The 18805-nt window shown below is 41.9% G+C and overlaps 1 protein-coding gene across 2 annotated transcripts in view; it reads right to left on the bottom strand.

The window, feature by feature from the left end:
- LOC124881531 (estrogen-related receptor gamma-like) overlaps nt 1-18805 on the bottom strand; it is a 50515-nt gene that overhangs the window by 13757 nt on the left and 17953 nt on the right. For both annotated transcript variants that reach the window (XM_047387125.1, XM_047387124.1), the window contains exons 2-4: nt 12596-12841; nt 12344-12501; nt 11287-11403 (exon numbers count right to left, since the gene is read on the bottom strand). In XM_047387125.1, the coding sequence (XP_047243081.1) occupies nt 11287-11403; nt 12344-12501; nt 12596-12828 (508 nt within the window). In that variant the 5' untranslated portion in view covers nt 12829-12841. The remainder of the gene's footprint in view (nt 1-11286; nt 11404-12343; nt 12502-12595; nt 12842-18805) is intronic.

Here is an 18805-nt window from a genome sequence, read left to right as displayed (position 1 = left end):
GGGGGGGGTGTAAAGTAACAAGCCCAGGGTACTTTAAAAGTGGGCTTCTACCTCTTTTACTGGCCAATCAGTCACAGTGAACCTATGGTCATTTGAGCGGGCATTCGTTTTTTTGGGCAGTGTGGACAGGTCCAACATCTTGCTGAAAAAATGACACGAGTATCTCCATAAAGCATGGAAGCAAAAGGAACACGAAGCTCTTACGGGGGACTTGATAAAAAAAACAACAGCAACACCAGCAGAGGGCATGGCTCACCAAATCATCACCTAAACATTTTACATTGGACCTCAAGCAACTTGGATTCTATACTGCTCCAGTCTTCCTCCAGACTCTGGGACCTCAATATTAAAAATTAAAAGTAAAATGTACGACTTCATACCACTGAGCTAACGTCCACTACTTTTTCTCAGAAGCCCACTTAGGACATGCTTATGTGCAGTTGCTTCTCTCCAGGCTGTGGTGACGACCACAGTCTTTTTCTACCACACTTTTTTCCATCCACTAAACTTTCCATTCATATCCTTTTTTTAATAGCCAGAATCATCAAAATTGACAGAAATAAACACTTGAAATATATCACTCGGTGGGTAATGAACCATTTTTTTTAAAATCTGAACTACTGAAATTATTTGACCTAGATTATAGTCTAATTATTTAAATGCAATTAAATTACTTTTGTCAAAGGTTTTCTCACTTTCTGATAAATTAACTAATTGTAAACTAATGGAAGGATTTAAGTTCCCTAAAAAAAAGACGAAACACTAAATCCAGGGAATTATTTCAAAGAGACCATTTAAAGGTGAGCACGTTATAAATATGAAGGTAATCCACATTTAAGATCCACTAACTTGGAAACATCTTCACTATGAATTCAACCTTCTTCAACATTGTTTTGTTACTCAGGTACATTTGGATCTAGCAGAGTGTGTGACATTGATGCGACATTTAAATGGGATAAAGGCTGCCATGTTAAACCCAGTAAACCATCGGGATGTTATCCAGTCAACAGCCCACATGTACTGCTGATCTCAAGGAGACTGGACAGGACAGGCCAAATGCTGGAGCGACAGCATGCATCCTGTAACATGACACCCAAAAACCTCGGAGGGGCCGGTGACAAATGCTCATCTTAACAAGCACTGCGACAACGTGATGATGGAGATTTAGGAGTGTGTGTGTGTGTGTGAGCCAGGGGAGAGGCTGGTCATGTTCACAGAGGAGGAACAGACATACTGTGAGCCTCACCAACTGCTGAGAAAATGCTTTATGCAGGGGGTGTGAATGTGACTCAGGAAGCCTTCAGTAGTGGTGTTGGGTTTCTTGGTCTGCACAGTGTGAATAGCCATAGTGTACCTGAATAGATTTATAATGGCATCTGTAAGAGACACACTGAGGCTATTATATCCCTTTTTGACACCTCCCAGTAATATTCCATCCCTTTAACCTTATTATTCTGACTGCTAGATATTTTTACAGAGCACGCAACAATTTAAAGAGCAAAAATATCGCACACCGTCTTCTTAATCAGGCATGTAAAGATTTGTGTGGTTTTATCCGTTCTGTGCCATTGCCTTGTAAAACTATTTTGTCTTATTTTATATGCCTGCCATTACTATAACAGTACATTTGATGTAATGCTTTACAAGTTAATGTCCCATGAACAAATATTAAATGCAAGAGGGGATTGTGCATAACAGTGTTGGTATGAAAATGTGACCTAGAACCTTTCTGACAATAAAGCACATTTAAAAGGAAACATTGTAATAAAACACATGACCTTAACTATTCTTTCAGATCCAACTGCAATGCTACAGCCCTGTGTCTCTGTGTGATTGGTCCTAAATGAAAACATGTTTTTTCCTGCAAAATAGCTTGGTGCAATTGAGTTTCCTGTGCAGCAGGGTAGGACATTAGCATGAAGTTCCTCACCCTCTTGGTTAGTCCAGACATTAGCAGGATTTCCAGTAATACATGCCTTTTATGTCACTTCTTGCTTGGGGATACACAGTGAGCCTCCATAATGCTTGTCTTGATGACACATTTAGTAGTTATTTTCTTGTGCCCGTTTCCTGACTGAAGAAGATCAATGCATCGGCCTGACTTTAATACCATGTTTTTTCGTCTTTCCCATTTTGAAGAGTGCATAAGAGAAATTGCTCCCTATGGCAATGGGAAACTGGAAGTCGAGAACAAATAAAAGTACCTATGCTCTGATCTTAAAAATGCTTCAGTTATATTGATTTTATAGAAGTTTTTTGGTATAAAAAAATTGGAAACAGATTTTGATATTTTTAGCTGGAATTTTCTCTCACTGAACAAATGTCCTAAAAGTGAAACTTGCTACTGCAATAAAGAATTAATTTATTTGAGGCTTTTAGCACATTTTTATCTGAGGTGCCCATAAAGAGTAAATATGAATGCCCTAGTGTCACAGTACTAAACGTAAAATGTTATTGGTTTGTAAGGTCTGTTGTTAATTCTTCATTTTGTTTGCAGCGTGTTGGGCACTTTATAAACAAACCTAATAATTAAATTTTGTTTTTTTATTATTATTGTTTCTCCCTAGTGTTGGCAGTAATGCTTTCTTGAGATGCCCTCTTCATCTTTAGAAGTTTTAGTTAAGTGTCCCACATGCATTGTATCAGCTTTAGGTTTCTTGAACTGCTACAGATTGTTAATAAGTTTGTTTTGCTCCATAAGCGCTAGAAAAAAACTAAGAAAATGACTGAACTGTTGCAAAGCATGCTCGCCTTTTAACCCTTCACTATTTTATAATTTTGCCTTAATACCCACCATACGGATGTTTCCTACTCGCTTTGAAGACGAACAGTTTAAAGTAATTTTTATGATCAAGTGAAATAGGGTAATGTGTTGCTAATTAATGATATCTGCCTGCAGGAGGTTTCAGTTACATATGTTTTATTGGGGGGTAAAATCTCTCACCTTCCACTAGCCAATAGGTCAGCAACATTTACACAGCCAGGAGTCAATTTTGCCCTTAGATCTGCCAAAGCTCTATCTACATATTGCAGAAAAAACACAAATAAATGGCTAAAGATATTCTTTTTTATATATCTTTGACTTCATAACATAATTACCCAAGTCATATGTTTTGCCAAGTATGCTATGAGGCTAATATTTAATTTAAAGACTTTGCTCAATTCAGCCACTTTGGAGGGCCTCAAGAACCACCTGCAGCCTGGAGAACACAGATTGCTGATCAGGAAAACACTTAATAGAAAAATGGTGGCATATGAAATCTTTAGAAAATATTATTCCTTTGTTCATTTATTAATTCATCCATTTATTCTTTCATCCCCAACAGAAAGACAAGAAGTCACAAGAGAAAAATTAGCTATTTGCAAGTCACCTGTGCACAGACAGAAAGGACGATTAAAAGGATTTCAAGTCTGAAATTTATAGGAGGATAAGACTTTTACATGCAAACAGTTGTTACATTTAAGCTTTTGCCAAATCATATGAAATAATCTGAGTGAGGCCTTACCTTTTGAAGCATGAAAGGTGTTAGAGACTAGTGTTTATGAAAAGAAACAGTCTTTTTTGACACAGAAATTACTTAACCTAAGAACAAAGAATACTTGACTTTAGCTGTTTCCTTGTTGGTTATATAAATAAGCAGTTAGTGACACATATTGTATCCATCACAGCCTGTTGTGAAACCAAAATTAGAAAGTAGCCATGGTTATTCATTACTTACAGCACTGGCATATAAACCTCAAAACAGACACCAATAATTGAGTATAATTTAGGAATTAAAAGATACAGATGTTTTTTTTTTTTTTTATTCCTAAATTATACTCAAGTAAAGATACAGATACAGATGTCCACTCCTTGAACCGCCACCTTAACGTGGTGGAGGGGTTTGAGTGCTCAAATGATCCTAGAGGCTATGTTGTCTGTCACCTAAATGCCCTTGGTAGGGTCTCCCATGGCAAAAAAGGCTCTAGGTGATGGGTCAGACAAAGAGTGGTTCAAGAATCCCTCATGAAGAACAAAATATCGAAGGACGTGACGTCGCCCGGTACGGGCCCCTCCTGGGGACTCCATTATTCTGCTGGGGGACTTCAACCAACGCCTACGTGGGGAACGACAGTGACACCTGGAGAGGCGTGATCGGGAGGAATGGCCTCCCCGATCTGAATCCGAGTGGTGTTTTGTTATTGGACTTCTGTGCTAGTCACGGATTGTCCATAACGAACACCATGTTCAAACATAAGGGTGTCCATCAGTGCACTTGGCACCAGGATACCCTAGGCAGGAGGTCAATGATCGACTTTGTTGTCGTATCATCAGACCTTCGGCCGCATGTTTTGGACACTCGGGTGAAGAGAGGGGCTGAGCTGTCCACTGATCACCACCTGGTGGTGAGTTGGATCCGCTGGAGGAGGAGAAAGCCGGACAGACTTGGCAGGCCCAAGCGCATAGTGAGGGTGTGCTGGGAACGCCTGGCGGAGCCCTCGGCCAGGGATGTATTCAACTCCCACTTCCGGGAGAGCTTCGACTAGATCCCGGGGGATGTTGGAGACATAGAGTCCGAGTGGACCATGTTCTCCGCATTTATTGTCGATGCTGCTGCCCGTAGCTGCGGCCGTAAGGTCTGCGGTGCCTGTCGCGGCGGCAATCCCAGAACCTGGTGGTGGACACCGGCAGTAAGGGATGGTGTCAAGCTGAAGAAGGAGTCCTATCGGATGTGGTTGGCTTGTGGGACTCCTGAGGCGGCTGACGGGTACCGTGAGGCCAAGCGTGCTGCGGCCCGGGCTGTGGCAGAGGCAAAAACTCGGGCCTGGGAGGAGTTCGGTGAGGCCATGGAGAAGGACTACCGGTTGGCCTCGAAGCGATTCTGGCAAACCGTCCGGCGCCTCAGGAGGGGGAAGCAGTGCTTCGCCAACACTGTTTATAGTGGGTGCGGGAGACTGCTGACCTCGACTGAAGACATTATCGGGCGGTGGAAGGAGTACTTCGAGGATCTCCTCAATCCTGCCATCACGCATTCCGTGGTGGAAACAGAGGCTGGGGAATCGGGGTTGGACTCTTTCATCACCCAGGCGGAAGTCACCGAGGTGGTTAAAAAGCCCCGCGGTGGCAAGGCTTCGGGGGTGGATGAGATCCGCCCTGAGTACCTCAAGTCTCTGGATGTTGTAGGGCTGTCATGGTTGACACGCCTCTTCAACATTGCGTGGCGGTCGGGGACAGTGCCTCTGGACTGGCAGACTGGGGTGGTGGTCCCCCTTCATAAGAAGGGGGACCGGAGGGTGTGTTCCAACTACAGGGGAATCACACTCCTCAGCCTCCCTGGTAAGGCCTACGCCAGGGTATTGGAGAGGAGAGTCCCACCGATAGTCGAACCTCGGCTTCAGGAGGAGCAGTGTGGTTTTCGTCCCGGCCGTGGAACACTGGACCATCTCTATACCCTCTACAGGGTGCTCGAGGGTTCATAGGAGTTTGCCCAACCGGTTCACAAGTGTTTTGTGGACCTGGAGCAGGCATTCGACTGTGTCCCTCGTGATGCCCTGTGGGGGGTGCTCCAGGAGTATGGAATCGGGGGCCCTTTATTAGGGGCCATCCGGTCCCTGTACGAGCGGAGCAGGAGTTTGGTCCGCATTGCCGGCACTAAGTCGGACCTGTTCCCGGTGCATGTTGGACTCCGGCAGGGCTGCCCTTTGTCACCCTTTGTCACCGTTCCTACCCTCACCTATGGCCATGAACTTTGGGTCATGACCGAAAGAACGAGATCCCGGATACAAGCGGCTGAAATGAGCTTCCTCCGTAGGGAGCTCGGCCATCCGGGAGGGGCTCGGAGTAGAGCCGCTGCTCCTCCACATCGAGAGGAGCCAGTTGAGGTGGCTCGGGCATCTATACCGGATGCCTCCTGGACGCCTTCCTCGGGAGGTGTTCCAGGCACGTCCAACCGGGAGGAGGCCCAGGGGACGGCCCAGGACACGCTGGAGGGACTATGTCTCTCGGCTGGCCTGGGAACGCCTTGGGCTCCCCCTGGAGGAACTGGAGGAGGTGTCTGGAGAGAGGGACGTCTGGGCGTCTCTGCTGAGTCTGCTGCCCCCGCGACCCGGTCCCGGATAAGCGGAAGACGACGAGTACGAGTACGAGATACAGATGTGATACCCAGAAGTCAGAATTGTGTTTTCATAGAAGCAAATTTTGTAAATAGTTTGACAGCTTGAATTAGGAAGGTGCACTGCCATTTTTCCCAGAGCAAACCATAAACTGGATCTAAACAGAGACTTAAGCCTTTATTCTGTATTTATATATTTTGTATTATGGGTGTCAACTATTGTTTCTGATACACACTTTGGTTGCAGTCTGCCACTTCCTCACAAGCTGTTACTAAATCATATGCTGTACTCCTTTAAGGATGCTTTTCATGACAATCATCACCTCCCAATACTGTTAAAAACCTAACCAGTATCTCATTTGAATGAGGCTTCTTGCTTTAGGAGTGAAACAAAATTCAGTTTATTTAAAGTCAGTTCAGTTCAGATTATTTTGTCCACTTACTTTTTCTGCTTTTCCTTTGTTCTGTGACTAAGATGAAGCCATTAGAGTGCTGAAGGCTAACATGCTACAGCAATAGGACAAGTGTTAGTTCTTTATGGTAAAACAATAATTTCGCTAAATTTGAAAATAGAGAATAGAATTAAAAGCTGAAAATTGAACATGGATTGGCTTTGAAACAGTTAGTTTCATATTTGCTAGAGGCTTGCTTTACAGCTAAACTAAGTTTAATTCAAATGTGTTTGTTTGTGTTCAGCTATGACAGAAGATAAAGTCAAAACTAAATATAATGTTTCATAGTGGAATGTGCTGACAACTAAAAGACCAAGAATAGCTTTGCTGGATAACAAGAGAGAGGCAAACACACACACACACACACACACACACACACACTACCTCACTGTTCTTCTGGACTGCCCATCGGTGTTCGATAAAGATGGCCTCATTCATCACATTACAGCATTTCCACATGGGAAGCTTCACAGGTCCAGAAAAGTGCCCCACAGCATCCACTCATCTAGTTTAGCCTGTTCTCCACCTCCATCACTACCGCCTCCATGCCCAAACCACAAACAATCCCATTGACCTCCGATGTAGGTACACATGTGAAGTGCGAAATTATTCATACACACTGAACTTTATCGCATTTTGTCACATCTTTCACAAACTTATATGTATTTTATTGGGATTTGATGTGATAGAGCAACTCAAAGTAGTGCAGAATGGTTAGCAGAAAGGGAAAGAATACATGATTTTCAATTTTTTGTTACAAAAATCTTAAAAGTCTGCTCCATTTGCATTTGTCTTCTTTTTCTCTGATACCCTTAAATAAAATCCAGAACAAAAGACCTCAGAAGTTCCCTGTTTATAAAAAAGGGCCTCCTCCGTGTAATTCAACCTCAGTATAAATCCAGCTGTTCTGTGAAGGCCTCAGAGGTTCGTTAAAAAATATTGGTGAAACAGATTAGAGAAGAAAAAATTTAAAGCAGGGTTAGGTTATAAAACAATGTCACAGTTTGGACGTCTCACAGAACGCTGTTCAAACCATCATTCAAACCTATGAAGACATAGATGTCATTTGAAACTGACAGGCCACAAGCCATGTAGACGACACAGCAAACATGTGAAGGATGGTGTTCTGGTCAGATGAGACCAAAACTGAACATTTTTGCTAATATACAAAATGCTACGTGTGGCAGAGAGCCGACAATGCTTGTCATCCTCAACACAAAATCCCCACTGTAAAACACGGTGGTGACAGCATCATAATGTGGGGACGCAGATGAAGCAAAGATTCCCCATCCAGAAGGACAACAATCCTAAATATCCAGTAATTGCTACAATAGCAGGGCTTCGGTCAAGGCATATTCATGTGATAGAATGGCCTAGTCAAACTCCACACATGGTCCGGGCCCCACAAACACCAAAATACCTCAGTGGCATCCGATATACAGCAGATAGCCTCTTATTGACTGATATAAGTGATTTACAGGGTGTGAACTATGTCAGGGCGCATTCACACTGCTGGTCTAGTCCAGGGATCGGTAAAAGTGAGAAAATTCACACCTTCAGTTGGTTTGCTTTCACAGAGATTATTTGGACAGAACCAAGTAAAGTCATGCAGTTGCAATGAATTGTTTCAAGGGCAGTATTGCTCCAGTATTGTGCTGAAGAAGAACATAAGAAGCACAAAGAAGAAAGTCCGTCTCATTGGATTTTCTGTTGCTACTTTCATTGGTTTTCAATTGTAGTTGTGCCTCTTTCGTCTTCAGCATTATGTTCTTAATTTGTTTTCCTCTACTACTTCTTCTTCTTATACTCAAATGCGCTGCCCTTATGTTACATCCTCTCTTCCTGCTTTTGGTACACTGGCCTGGCATGCATTCATACTGTAAGCGAACCACTCCAGGGTCTGAATAAACCGTGCTAAGACCAGCAGTTGTGACCGTGCCAGGGTATAGTTCTCTGGTCCGTTTCAGGGTCTGGGAGGGGTTCACACCGGCGTGATCTGCTCCAGAAACCAAACTCTGACACGGTATGAAGCGTTCCAAAGATCTGGTGTGAAAGCATTCTCAATTTACAAACATACTCTGTCTTATTGTGCAACTTTAGTGCACCTAGAAATTGAGGAAGCTTGGAGACAGTATTGGTCACCAATGCACTTATTTATTATAACCTCAATCTATAAATATTCAGAAACCAAATTTTATTTTTAATTTTAAAGATCCAGTTTTTCAATATTGATTTCATTTTGGTAACATGCATGCTTCCTACTGTCCTAAGAAATTGAAAGCTTCTGTGGAAACAGCAACCTAAACTGGGCCTAATCAAGTCCTGTCTGGGGTCTATCTGTCTTTTAGCTGCTCATTTAATATGGCTCTGACTCTCCTCATTAAACCTCACAGCTCGCTCTATCTCAGTTTACTGCGGCCTCTCCAGGGGAAGAGGGGCATTACGAGACACGATGAAGCGCGTTACGAGGGCGCTTACGACAGGAGTTACAAGGGGCAGTTCGCGTTTCATGGAGGTCCAGGAATCCCACAAGGCATCTGGAGGAATTTATGAGGCAGAGGGGGAAACAGAGGGGGGCTGAAAGAGGAGGGATGCTGTTGATGCCTCTACCCTATTAAAAGCAGCTTGTATAAAAAAGAATGATGGCACTGAGAAAAACACACTGAGGCATGAGCGTGGATCTGAGATCTAAGTGAGGTGTTTAAACATACACACAAACATGTGTAAACATGCTATAATTGGGTGCATCTATAACTCACTGTGGACTTACAGCTGCTTCTGGAAGATGATACTGCACAATAAGGTCCAAAATAAAGATAATAAATCCTTCTTTAAATGTAAACCAGCTGGGACTGTAATCTCATTTTACCAATCATTTCCATTGGTTTTTACTCACATTCAAAAAGTTCACGAAAACTCAGTCAGAAACTGTGAAGATGTCCTTTGGAGGTAAAACTAAAACTGAGTTTCTGAATAAATAACAGAGTCTATTTTGCAAATAGAAATAATTATGGTAAAGTAAACTGACCTAAACACAGGAATATTTTATTTTGATTTAATTTTAGACATTGATAAAAAATGGTGGAGATGTATGTAAATACATTTGTAAGCATGTTAATGTTCCCCTCTCCTCATGTTCTGCTGTCTATTATGCCCCAAACCATCCCTCTTTGCAGTCTGTTGTTCAGATTTAGCAGCTCCACAGATCATGAAAATGTGAATATAGAAATGAAAGGATCCTTTTGATTCTTCTTATGTAATTATCAATGTAGTTTATCAAAATATAACTGATTATATGGACACAAACTCTAACAGTGCAGCTAGTTCATGTGTGGTTAAACCACATTAGCTTGTGCAACACCAAGACAAAAACAACAATAAATGCTTCCTGTCTAAACATCATGTGTACTATAAAAAAGATGAGTATTAGGATACTTTGAGGTGTTATTTTCTTATTTCCAATAAAATGTACTTTAATTTATCATTCACAGGTCATGATGTGCAGACATCAGTGTAACATAAAGTCACTTAGAATATACTGACAGCCTTTTAATTTATTAATAAATGTGTGATTTATCCTGAGATCAAATGGGTCAACATTTACCCTCACTATTGTACACACAGGTGTTTTATCTCCTTTCTACTCTTTGCTAACTCTTCTAAGCTGTACACAGCAGGAGACAAGTGGCCAGTACAGTAGGAGGCTGCTAATGTTTTCCTGTCTGAGTCACTTCTAAATCTGGACCACAATATGTCATCAGGCAGCAGGCACACAGGCAGACTAAAGGAGACTATCTGTGGCATGTGCACAGACCAATTTCAAATATTTACCAAGACGTGATAAAGTTTCACTATAGAAAGCAGGTTAAAAAAATATATTGTAGCCATCAAAAAGGTTATGGAATGAATGTGGCAACCTCCAAAGACTTTCAATTGGGTTCAGGTTGGGGCTTTAGGTAGGCCATTCCTCAAGTTTATTTTTGCCTTCTTTATCCATCCCAAAACAAGTTATTGTTGTGTTGCAACACCCATTTGTATCCAAGTTTTAACCATCTATTTGATATGAGATGAAATTCAAGAATTTTCATTATTTCATTCACTGCAATGCACCAGATCCAACTGTTGCTTAACTGACCCACAGTGTGATGTTGCCACCACCAAGCTTGAGAGTTGGTACAATAACCTTTGGTTCCTTAGCCTAAACTTGACTGTTCTTCTTGTCGTTTTGGCAAAAAATCTGTACGTGTTTATCACCAAATAGTTTGATCCACTTACTACCACTTTTCACGTGAATACTAATCCCAGAACAGTGACTGGGATAGTGAAGGCAAATTCTTCTATAACAGGTAAAGTCTCTAGTTTTATTTAAGCTAACAGCTTCCCCCCAAACATCTCTCAGGGTGCTGGGGGTGTCGCTAACAGCCTTCACAAACTGGCAAAAGCCCAGAAGCTATTTTGGAGGCTCCACTCTACAAAGAGTGACACGGCTGAACAGTTAGCAGTCTTGTTACTCATTGTTTAGTCCTTTGTTTTACGTTCATATACGCTTACCTACACACAGACACACACACACACACTGAATTGAAATTAATAACAAGCAGACATTAACTGCAGTTGGGTCTGTGCTGGCCATCTGTCTTCATGTCAGAAGTCCAAAAGGATGAGACTGAAAGGTCTGCCAGCTTTCCCACTGGATCTATCACAGTGAAGCTAACAGTGAGTTATTCTAATGTACAGCTGACCTTCTCTCAGCATGCCCACTGCAAGACACTTCAGAAATCGACAGGCTTGGCAGGATTTCCTCCTTCTCTTGGTGATTTCACATTCGTTGGACGCTGGGCAGCTGTATTCGATGTTACCTGGAGGAGGAGAGAAAAGGTAGGGAAAGGAAAAAGTGGTTGTAAATGATGTGAGATGAAGGTCTACCAGCTTTTTCTACAACCATGACAACGTTCTAATAAAATCTGTTGAATGAAATTGTTCCAATCCATTGTTTTTGAGTGGATATATCTTTGGCACCTAAACTCTATTTTATTTTGCTATTAATTTTCATACTCGAACTGAAACTGGGATTTAGAGGACGTATTCCACAAAGCTTAGTACATTCTCAACAGAAGTTTCCAATAAATAAATGGAACCAACTGGGCAAAGTTGCTGGCTAAGCCTGATGGCATTCAGCTAGTACATGCCATCTCAGCTGCCAGCCTCCATCAGAAACAGGAAGTTTCTGATGAGCCAGACATCAGATCTCGCTGTCCGATTTGAAAGCCGCTCAAGTCTACCCTTTGAACTCTGCTGCGGCAGCCAACTTCCAGAGCTCTTAACGAGACGCAGCACACCAGGTCCTCGACCTGTGCCCAGAGCCAACAGAGAGCAGGACAATCCCTTTAAAACACCCACACTGTGGGTTTTCGTCTCTCAGCTCCAAGGACAGAAGTCAAAGCGAACACATTTAGCACTCAGCAGCTCAGCTATGCTGCTTCAAAAAGCCCAAACCCCCAACATGTTGACTGTACACAAAGGGTCCTGTAAGTTTAACCACATATCAGCTGTTTGCAAACAGATCTTTATTTAAAGCCTTTCTGCAGTTTGCAAAGCGGGAGGCGGAAGCTATGAATTAACTGATCAGGGCTTGTTTACGCCATAACAAAAGCTTGGGGTATAACTCCATCTGTGCCATCCTGCTCGTAAAACCGGTTTATATGATGCAAAAACGCATTACCAGTCATGCACAATAAACTATAAAAGTGAGCATTTTTCTGTGCATGAATATGCAGGAGCTTTTTCTTTGGCGCTTACCCTGGATGGTCCTCTTGAAAAAGGCCTTGCAAGCCTCACAGGAAGCCACACCATAGTGATAGCCAGAGGCTACGTCACCGCACACCAGACACACCCGCTTTGCCACAGTTCCCAGCATGAACTCACACTTCACTTGGCCTTCTTCCTCCCCAAACCTCCTGAATGAAAGTAGAGGGGTGAGGAGAAATGTGTTCAGATGGTGTTGGTAGCGTAAGACATGTGAGATAAATTTAAACAGATTTAAATACCAACCTGTTTGTTCCACCATTATTTGCCAAGCCTGCTGTGTGACCACAGAGGCTCAGTGAGTCCAGCCCATTGTTGTGACTGACGCCCTTCGTGAGGGGACCGCAACTGGAGTTCGTATCTGATGAGGAGCTGACTGGACTGGGGTGAGCTGGGCTGACATCGCCCTGAGAGCTGGGGCTGGAGGGCTCACGCTTTATCGAGGTGGGACAGGCAGGGTCCAAGCCCCTCACTGACATTCTGCCTGGATACCTGGAGGAGACAGGCAATAGAAGACCACATATAAAGACCAAAGTCAAAAGTTTACATTCAATCATAATTAGCATTAATCTCATATTATATTTGGGTTTCAATGATATATTTAAACCATTCTGTTTCCAGGGTTCAAAGAAAACACAGCAAAAAACTTCAATGATTTTTAAAGATGGGCTAACAAGTAACCTAACAACATACTCTGGATTTCTAAAATCCACACAGAGTGATTTACTATACAAAAGAACTCAGAGGTATAGCCCTATTCAATAAATTAAGAGTTTTATTAAAATGTTTAATTGTTTTAGCAATATTTGATTCAAAACAAAACTTAAATTGAAGGAAAATAACCATTGTCCCACATTTTCTACAAAAATCTGGAAAGAGTAATGCGTACTGTATTAAGCCTGCTTTGGATCAATAGTTTGTAGAACCACAATTTGTCCAGGATTCATAACTGGAGTTAGCTCTGGATTTTGGACATCTGATCAGGATGCCTTCGAGGCCCCTCTCTTTCAAGGTTTTTCCTCCTTATCCCACAATCCAAAGCGCTTGATCAAACCACCCTTCCCTGTGTTGTCTAAACCAGCCGTTTGGGATCTACCACATATGCAAAGTCGCTGTGCATTACACTACCTTGTTTTTGAAGGAGGTGATTGCTTAAGCAAACTTAGGGAAATAGACAAACCAGTGATAATCTGCTTTGGTTCCTGTCACTGTCTTTTTTGTTTTGTTTTGTCTTTATGGTTTTTTTTTTTATATGTGTGGTGAGTTTTTATGGCTCTCTGTTTATAATGTCTTCCAGTTATTTTGTGTTCTTTACCTGTCAAAAACAGTGTAACCTAAAAAGGTTGGGAGATTGTTATAGTTTTTGTCCTTATGGTAGGAAATGCAAGAAAATGTTGAAAAAAATCATCTTCAAAAACATTGGCCTTCCTTAGTGATGCTCTAACACGTGTTCAACAGGTCAAATACACAAAAAACTGTTTTTTTTCCTGTTAATTTAAAGTATCAAAACCAAAAACTCCCACTTCTTTTTTGTCTAAAAACACATTAGGACTGCATGTTCATTGTTGTACTTTGCTTTGAGTTCTGATAAAAATCAGATCAAGTATAGTTTGATGCATCAATGGGTATCATCGTGTAGTACTTTTATTTTCTGGTGTATTATACAGGTCCTCTGAAATATACAATTGTTTGGCTGGTAGAGTTAACGGGCATATGCCTTTAAACAGTTGGGAAAGCCTTGATGATGATGATGTGATGGCTTTGCGAGCTTCTGAAAAATTAACTAAATCAGCCAAATCAGCCAACAGGAAGAGAATAGTGGATCTCCATGTGTTTGGTTCATCCTTGAGTACAATTTCCTGATGCTTGAGGGTGCTATGTTAATTTCTTCAAATAAGTATATGCAAGTATGAACAGAATGGAAATGTCCATACATCAAGCATTTCAGGAGAGAATCTGAGCTGAAATCACACTCTGCAAGGAAGAAGGTTTTACTCAAAAACATACATAAAAAGGTGAATTATAGTTTGGACATGCACTCAAGGACAACAACCTTAATTTCTGGAGACATGTCCTAAAGTGCTTGGCCTCAAGGACCGACATCATATTTGTAGGAAATGGAGGAAGCTTGCAAGCCTGAGAAAACCATCCCTACTGTGACGTTCAGGATTGGCAGCATCATGCAGCGAGGGTGTTTTACTGCTGGAGTAACTGGTGAACTCTAAAATGGCCAAATAGATCAAGAAGAAAGAACATTATGTGGAAATTTGAAGCAACATCTTGAGACATTGGCCAGAGAGTTAAAGCTTGGGCGCAAATAAGTCTTTTGACTAGAAAATGACACTGATCATGTCGACAGATTAGTTACAAAGTTGCTTAAAGACAACAAAGTCAATGTTATGAAGTGACTGTCACAAAGTCCTGGTCTCAGATTTGTGGATGGAGCAGAAAAGCTGTGTGATGAGGGCGACTTACAAACCAGACACAGTCACACCAGTTCTGTCAGGAGGAACTGTTGTAAGAAGCTTGTGGGAGCAGACCTAAACGTTCGACCCAACCCTTAATTACAAAGGCCATTCTTCTAAATATAAGGAAATGTATGTAAAGTTTAGAATTTGAAGATCAGGGAAGGTTTGTTCTGATTTGATGTCAGTCAGTGTAAAAAAAAATGCCTTGCATCGTTGTACCATAAGCTTTTACTCTCACACTCCCTAAAACTGCCATTAACCTTTCTGTGTGATCTGCACTTGAATTAAGGTTAAGTTACTACTTTGTCTTAGGATTTATATATTCCAGTTGTACAGTCATATTTGTGTAATAAAGATAAAATATTAAAAGTCCAGGCAGGTATTTTTGTTGCAGACCAGATTGTTTTTTACATACACTTTTTGCATACTATGAATTTCTTGCTGATTTTTACTCCCTGCTTTAATTCCGCCAAATTTTTTAAAAACATTATTGCTAAAATAAATAAAATTTGAAACAAAAAATTATTCAATAAAGGTTTGGAAGTTCAGTCTTTGATCTGTAGAGCTATTTTTTTGTGAAATGCAAGGCCTAAAACAATTTAATAGTCCAATATTCTTTTACAAATGTATTAGTGTTTAAAGGACTACTAATGAAATAAAAAACCAGCTGAAGTGTACAACGGGCTCGCAGGCATACGCCCTGTTCTCACACATCCTAAAAACATACACATGCTCCGATGGTGGCATCAGACTTTTGTGTAAAAATAAGGAGCTTAGCTCCTCTCAACTCTTCTCTTCACATGCAGATTCCTGCAATCGCTTCACACGTTGCAGCACCGTGCACACACGTCTTCATAAACACCCTAACACATATTTGCACGCAACTGTTTGTCGCCAGGCCAACTCTAAAAAGAGACTGCAGGTTCTCTTTTGTCTCCACATAAACACACATGCAAACAATACTTTTCTCAGTCTCCGCTCCTGGCCTGGCAAGGTGGATGTCCAAGTCGATCCTCCATAGTTTCCTGCCATGTAAATGAGTCTGCCCATTATAAGCTATTTGGTAGGCAAAAGGACTGGCTGCAGCAAACCACCCACTGAGCAAACCGTGGCCACGCGCTACTGACCCCTCTATGGAGCCACAAAAACAGGCGCAAAGATGCATGATAAGAAGCTGAACAACCACAGCAGAGAAATCACTGCAACCGTTTAACAAAGAAGTGCAAATATTTCAAAAGCTGCCAGGAGCCATGAAGCTGACCTTTTCTGAATATGTCAGATATGTTGTGTACATATGATAAGATATAAACAATCACAGTGTGATAACCTTGAGTAATTATACAACAGTTTCACAGTACAAAAATAAATTAAATGACTATCTTATTCCTTGGATTGATTTATCAAGCTAAGATATTTAAATCTATCATATTTATTTATTATGGGCTGCACAGTGGCGCAGTTGGTGCACTGTTGCCTTGCAGCAAAAAGGTCCCTGTGCATGCGTGGGTTCTCTCCGGGTACTCAGTCTTCCTCCCACAGTACAAAAACAGACAGTCTCTCTAAATTGCCCTTAGGTTTGAATGGTTGTGTGCATGGTTGTTTGTCTGGTGTGTTGACCTGCGATGGACTGGTGACCTGTCCAGGGTGTACCCCGCCTCTCCTGTAGACCAGTGGAGATAGGCACCCTGTACGGAAGCAGCGGGTATAAAAAAATGGATGGAATATTCATTTATTGTTATTTTGATATGCAGACCTAAGCAAAAACACAGAATAAACATCCACTAAATTTAATAGTATTTTTAGTATCAGTATCAGTAGCCCCACAGAAGAATATACCTTTCTGCCATTCTGAGTGTTACAGACTAACACTGGCAGTGCAGCAAGCAGGTTAATTAGCCAGCCTATCTGCTGAAGAAGCCACACTGCAGTCAGCTGCTTAACAGACATCCCGCTCACTAATTGACCACGGAGACCTATGCTGTATGTCTTCCCCCTCTCTCTAACCCACCTTCCGTCCGCTTACTTTGAAAAATATAACAAAAATAAAGGCCACTAGTGCCACAAAATAATAGATATATATACAGGGGTTGGACAATGAAACTGAAACACCTGTCATTTTAGTGTGGGAGGTTTCATGGCTAAATTGGACCAGCCTGGTAGCCAGTCTTCATTGATTGCACATTGCACCAGTAAGAGCAGAGTGTGAAGGTTCAATTAGCAGGGTAAGAGCACAGTTTTGCTCAAAATATTGAAATGCACACAACATTATGGGTGATATACCAGAGTTCAAAAGAGGACAAATTGTTGGTGCACGTCTTGCTGGCGCATCTGTGACCAAGACAGCAAATCTTTGTGATGTATCAAGAGCCACGGTATCCAGGGTAATGTCAGCATACCACAAGAAGGATGAACCACATCCAACAGGATTAACTGTGGACGCAAGAGGAAGCTGTCTGAAAGGGATGTTCGGGTGCTAACCCGGATTGTATCCAAAAAACATAAAACCACAGCTGCCCAAATCACGGCAGAATTAAATGTGCACCTCAACTCTCCTGTTTCCACCAGAACTGTCCGTCGGGAACTCCACAGGGTCAATATACACGGCTGCTATAGCCAAACCTTTGGTCACTCATGCTAATGCCAAACGTCGGTTTCAATGGTGCAAGGAGCGCAAATCTTGGGCTGTGGACAATGTGAAACATGTATTGTTCTCTGATGAGTCTTACCTTTACTGTTTTCCCCACATCCGGGAGAGTTACGGTGTGGAGAAGCCCCAAAGAAGCATACCACCCAGACTGTTGCATGCCCAGAGTGAAGCATGGGGGTGGATCAGTGATGGTGTGGACTGCCATATCATGGCATTCCCTTGGCCCAATACTTGTGCTAGATGGGCGCGTCACTGCCAAGGACTACCAAACCATTCTTGAGGACCATGTGCATCCAATGGTTCAAACATTGTATCCTGAAGGCGGTGCCGTGTATCAGGATGACAATGCACCAATACACACAGCAAGACTGGTGAAAGATTGGTTTGATGAACATGAAAGTGAAGTTGAACATCACCCATGGCCTGCACAGTCACCAGATCTAAATATTATTGAGCCACTTTGGGGTGTTTTGGAGGAGCGAGTCAGGAAACGTTTTCCTCCACCAGTATCACGTAGTGACCTGGCCACTATCCTGCAAGAAGAATGGCTTAAAATCCCTCTGACCACTGTGCAGGACTTGTATATGTCATTCCCAAGACGAATTGATGCTGTATTGGCTGCAAAAGGAGGCCCTACACCATACTAATAAATTATTGTGGTCTAAAACCAGGTGTTTCAGTTTCATTGTCCAACCCCTGTATATATATATATATATATATAAAATCATTGGCTGGTGGGGCTCCTTTTTGTCTTATAGAAAACTCTGAAAATCAAGCTTCCGCTCAGCCCTGAGCAATGAACAGTCGGCCTGAGATTGAAAAATAACATTTTTGTCTCAACACACCATATTATGGACTATCACACTGTACTAAGAACAACACTCTTTGATGTAAAAAGTGTTACTAAGGGAGAAATGACTCAAAATTAGCTGTTTTCACTATCATAGTAGTGTTTAAAAATGTCATGGATGTATTTTCTACGTCATGCCGAGATTTGTCTTCGGTTTTTTTCAGGCTGCAAGAAGGCAAGACAGAGACGGACTTTAGCAGATACATGGGGGAGAGAACTATGTACAGGAAATTTGCTGTTTTATTCTTTGGAGCGTTCAGGCTCTGTCTAACATGTAAAATAGAAATGCTGGCAACTTTTTTGAAATCTAACCAGATAAGGGAGGGTTTACATTCTGCAGAAATACACAGAGGCTGCTGTTTTGGAGATGCTAGCTGTGATATCTGGGCTAACTGCTGGAAATATGGTAAAGTCCAGCATACTTTAAAATGATATTAAAACTCTGTTTTACAGTGATTCCTCTCCCACACATCCTAATATAAATAAGACAT

Source organism: Girardinichthys multiradiatus, chromosome 15 (assembly GCF_021462225.1).
Source record: "Girardinichthys multiradiatus isolate DD_20200921_A chromosome 15, DD_fGirMul_XY1, whole genome shotgun sequence".
NCBI lineage: Eukaryota > Metazoa > Chordata > Actinopteri > Cyprinodontiformes > Goodeidae > Girardinichthys > Girardinichthys multiradiatus.
This window is presented reverse-complemented; position numbering and strand designations above follow the sequence as displayed.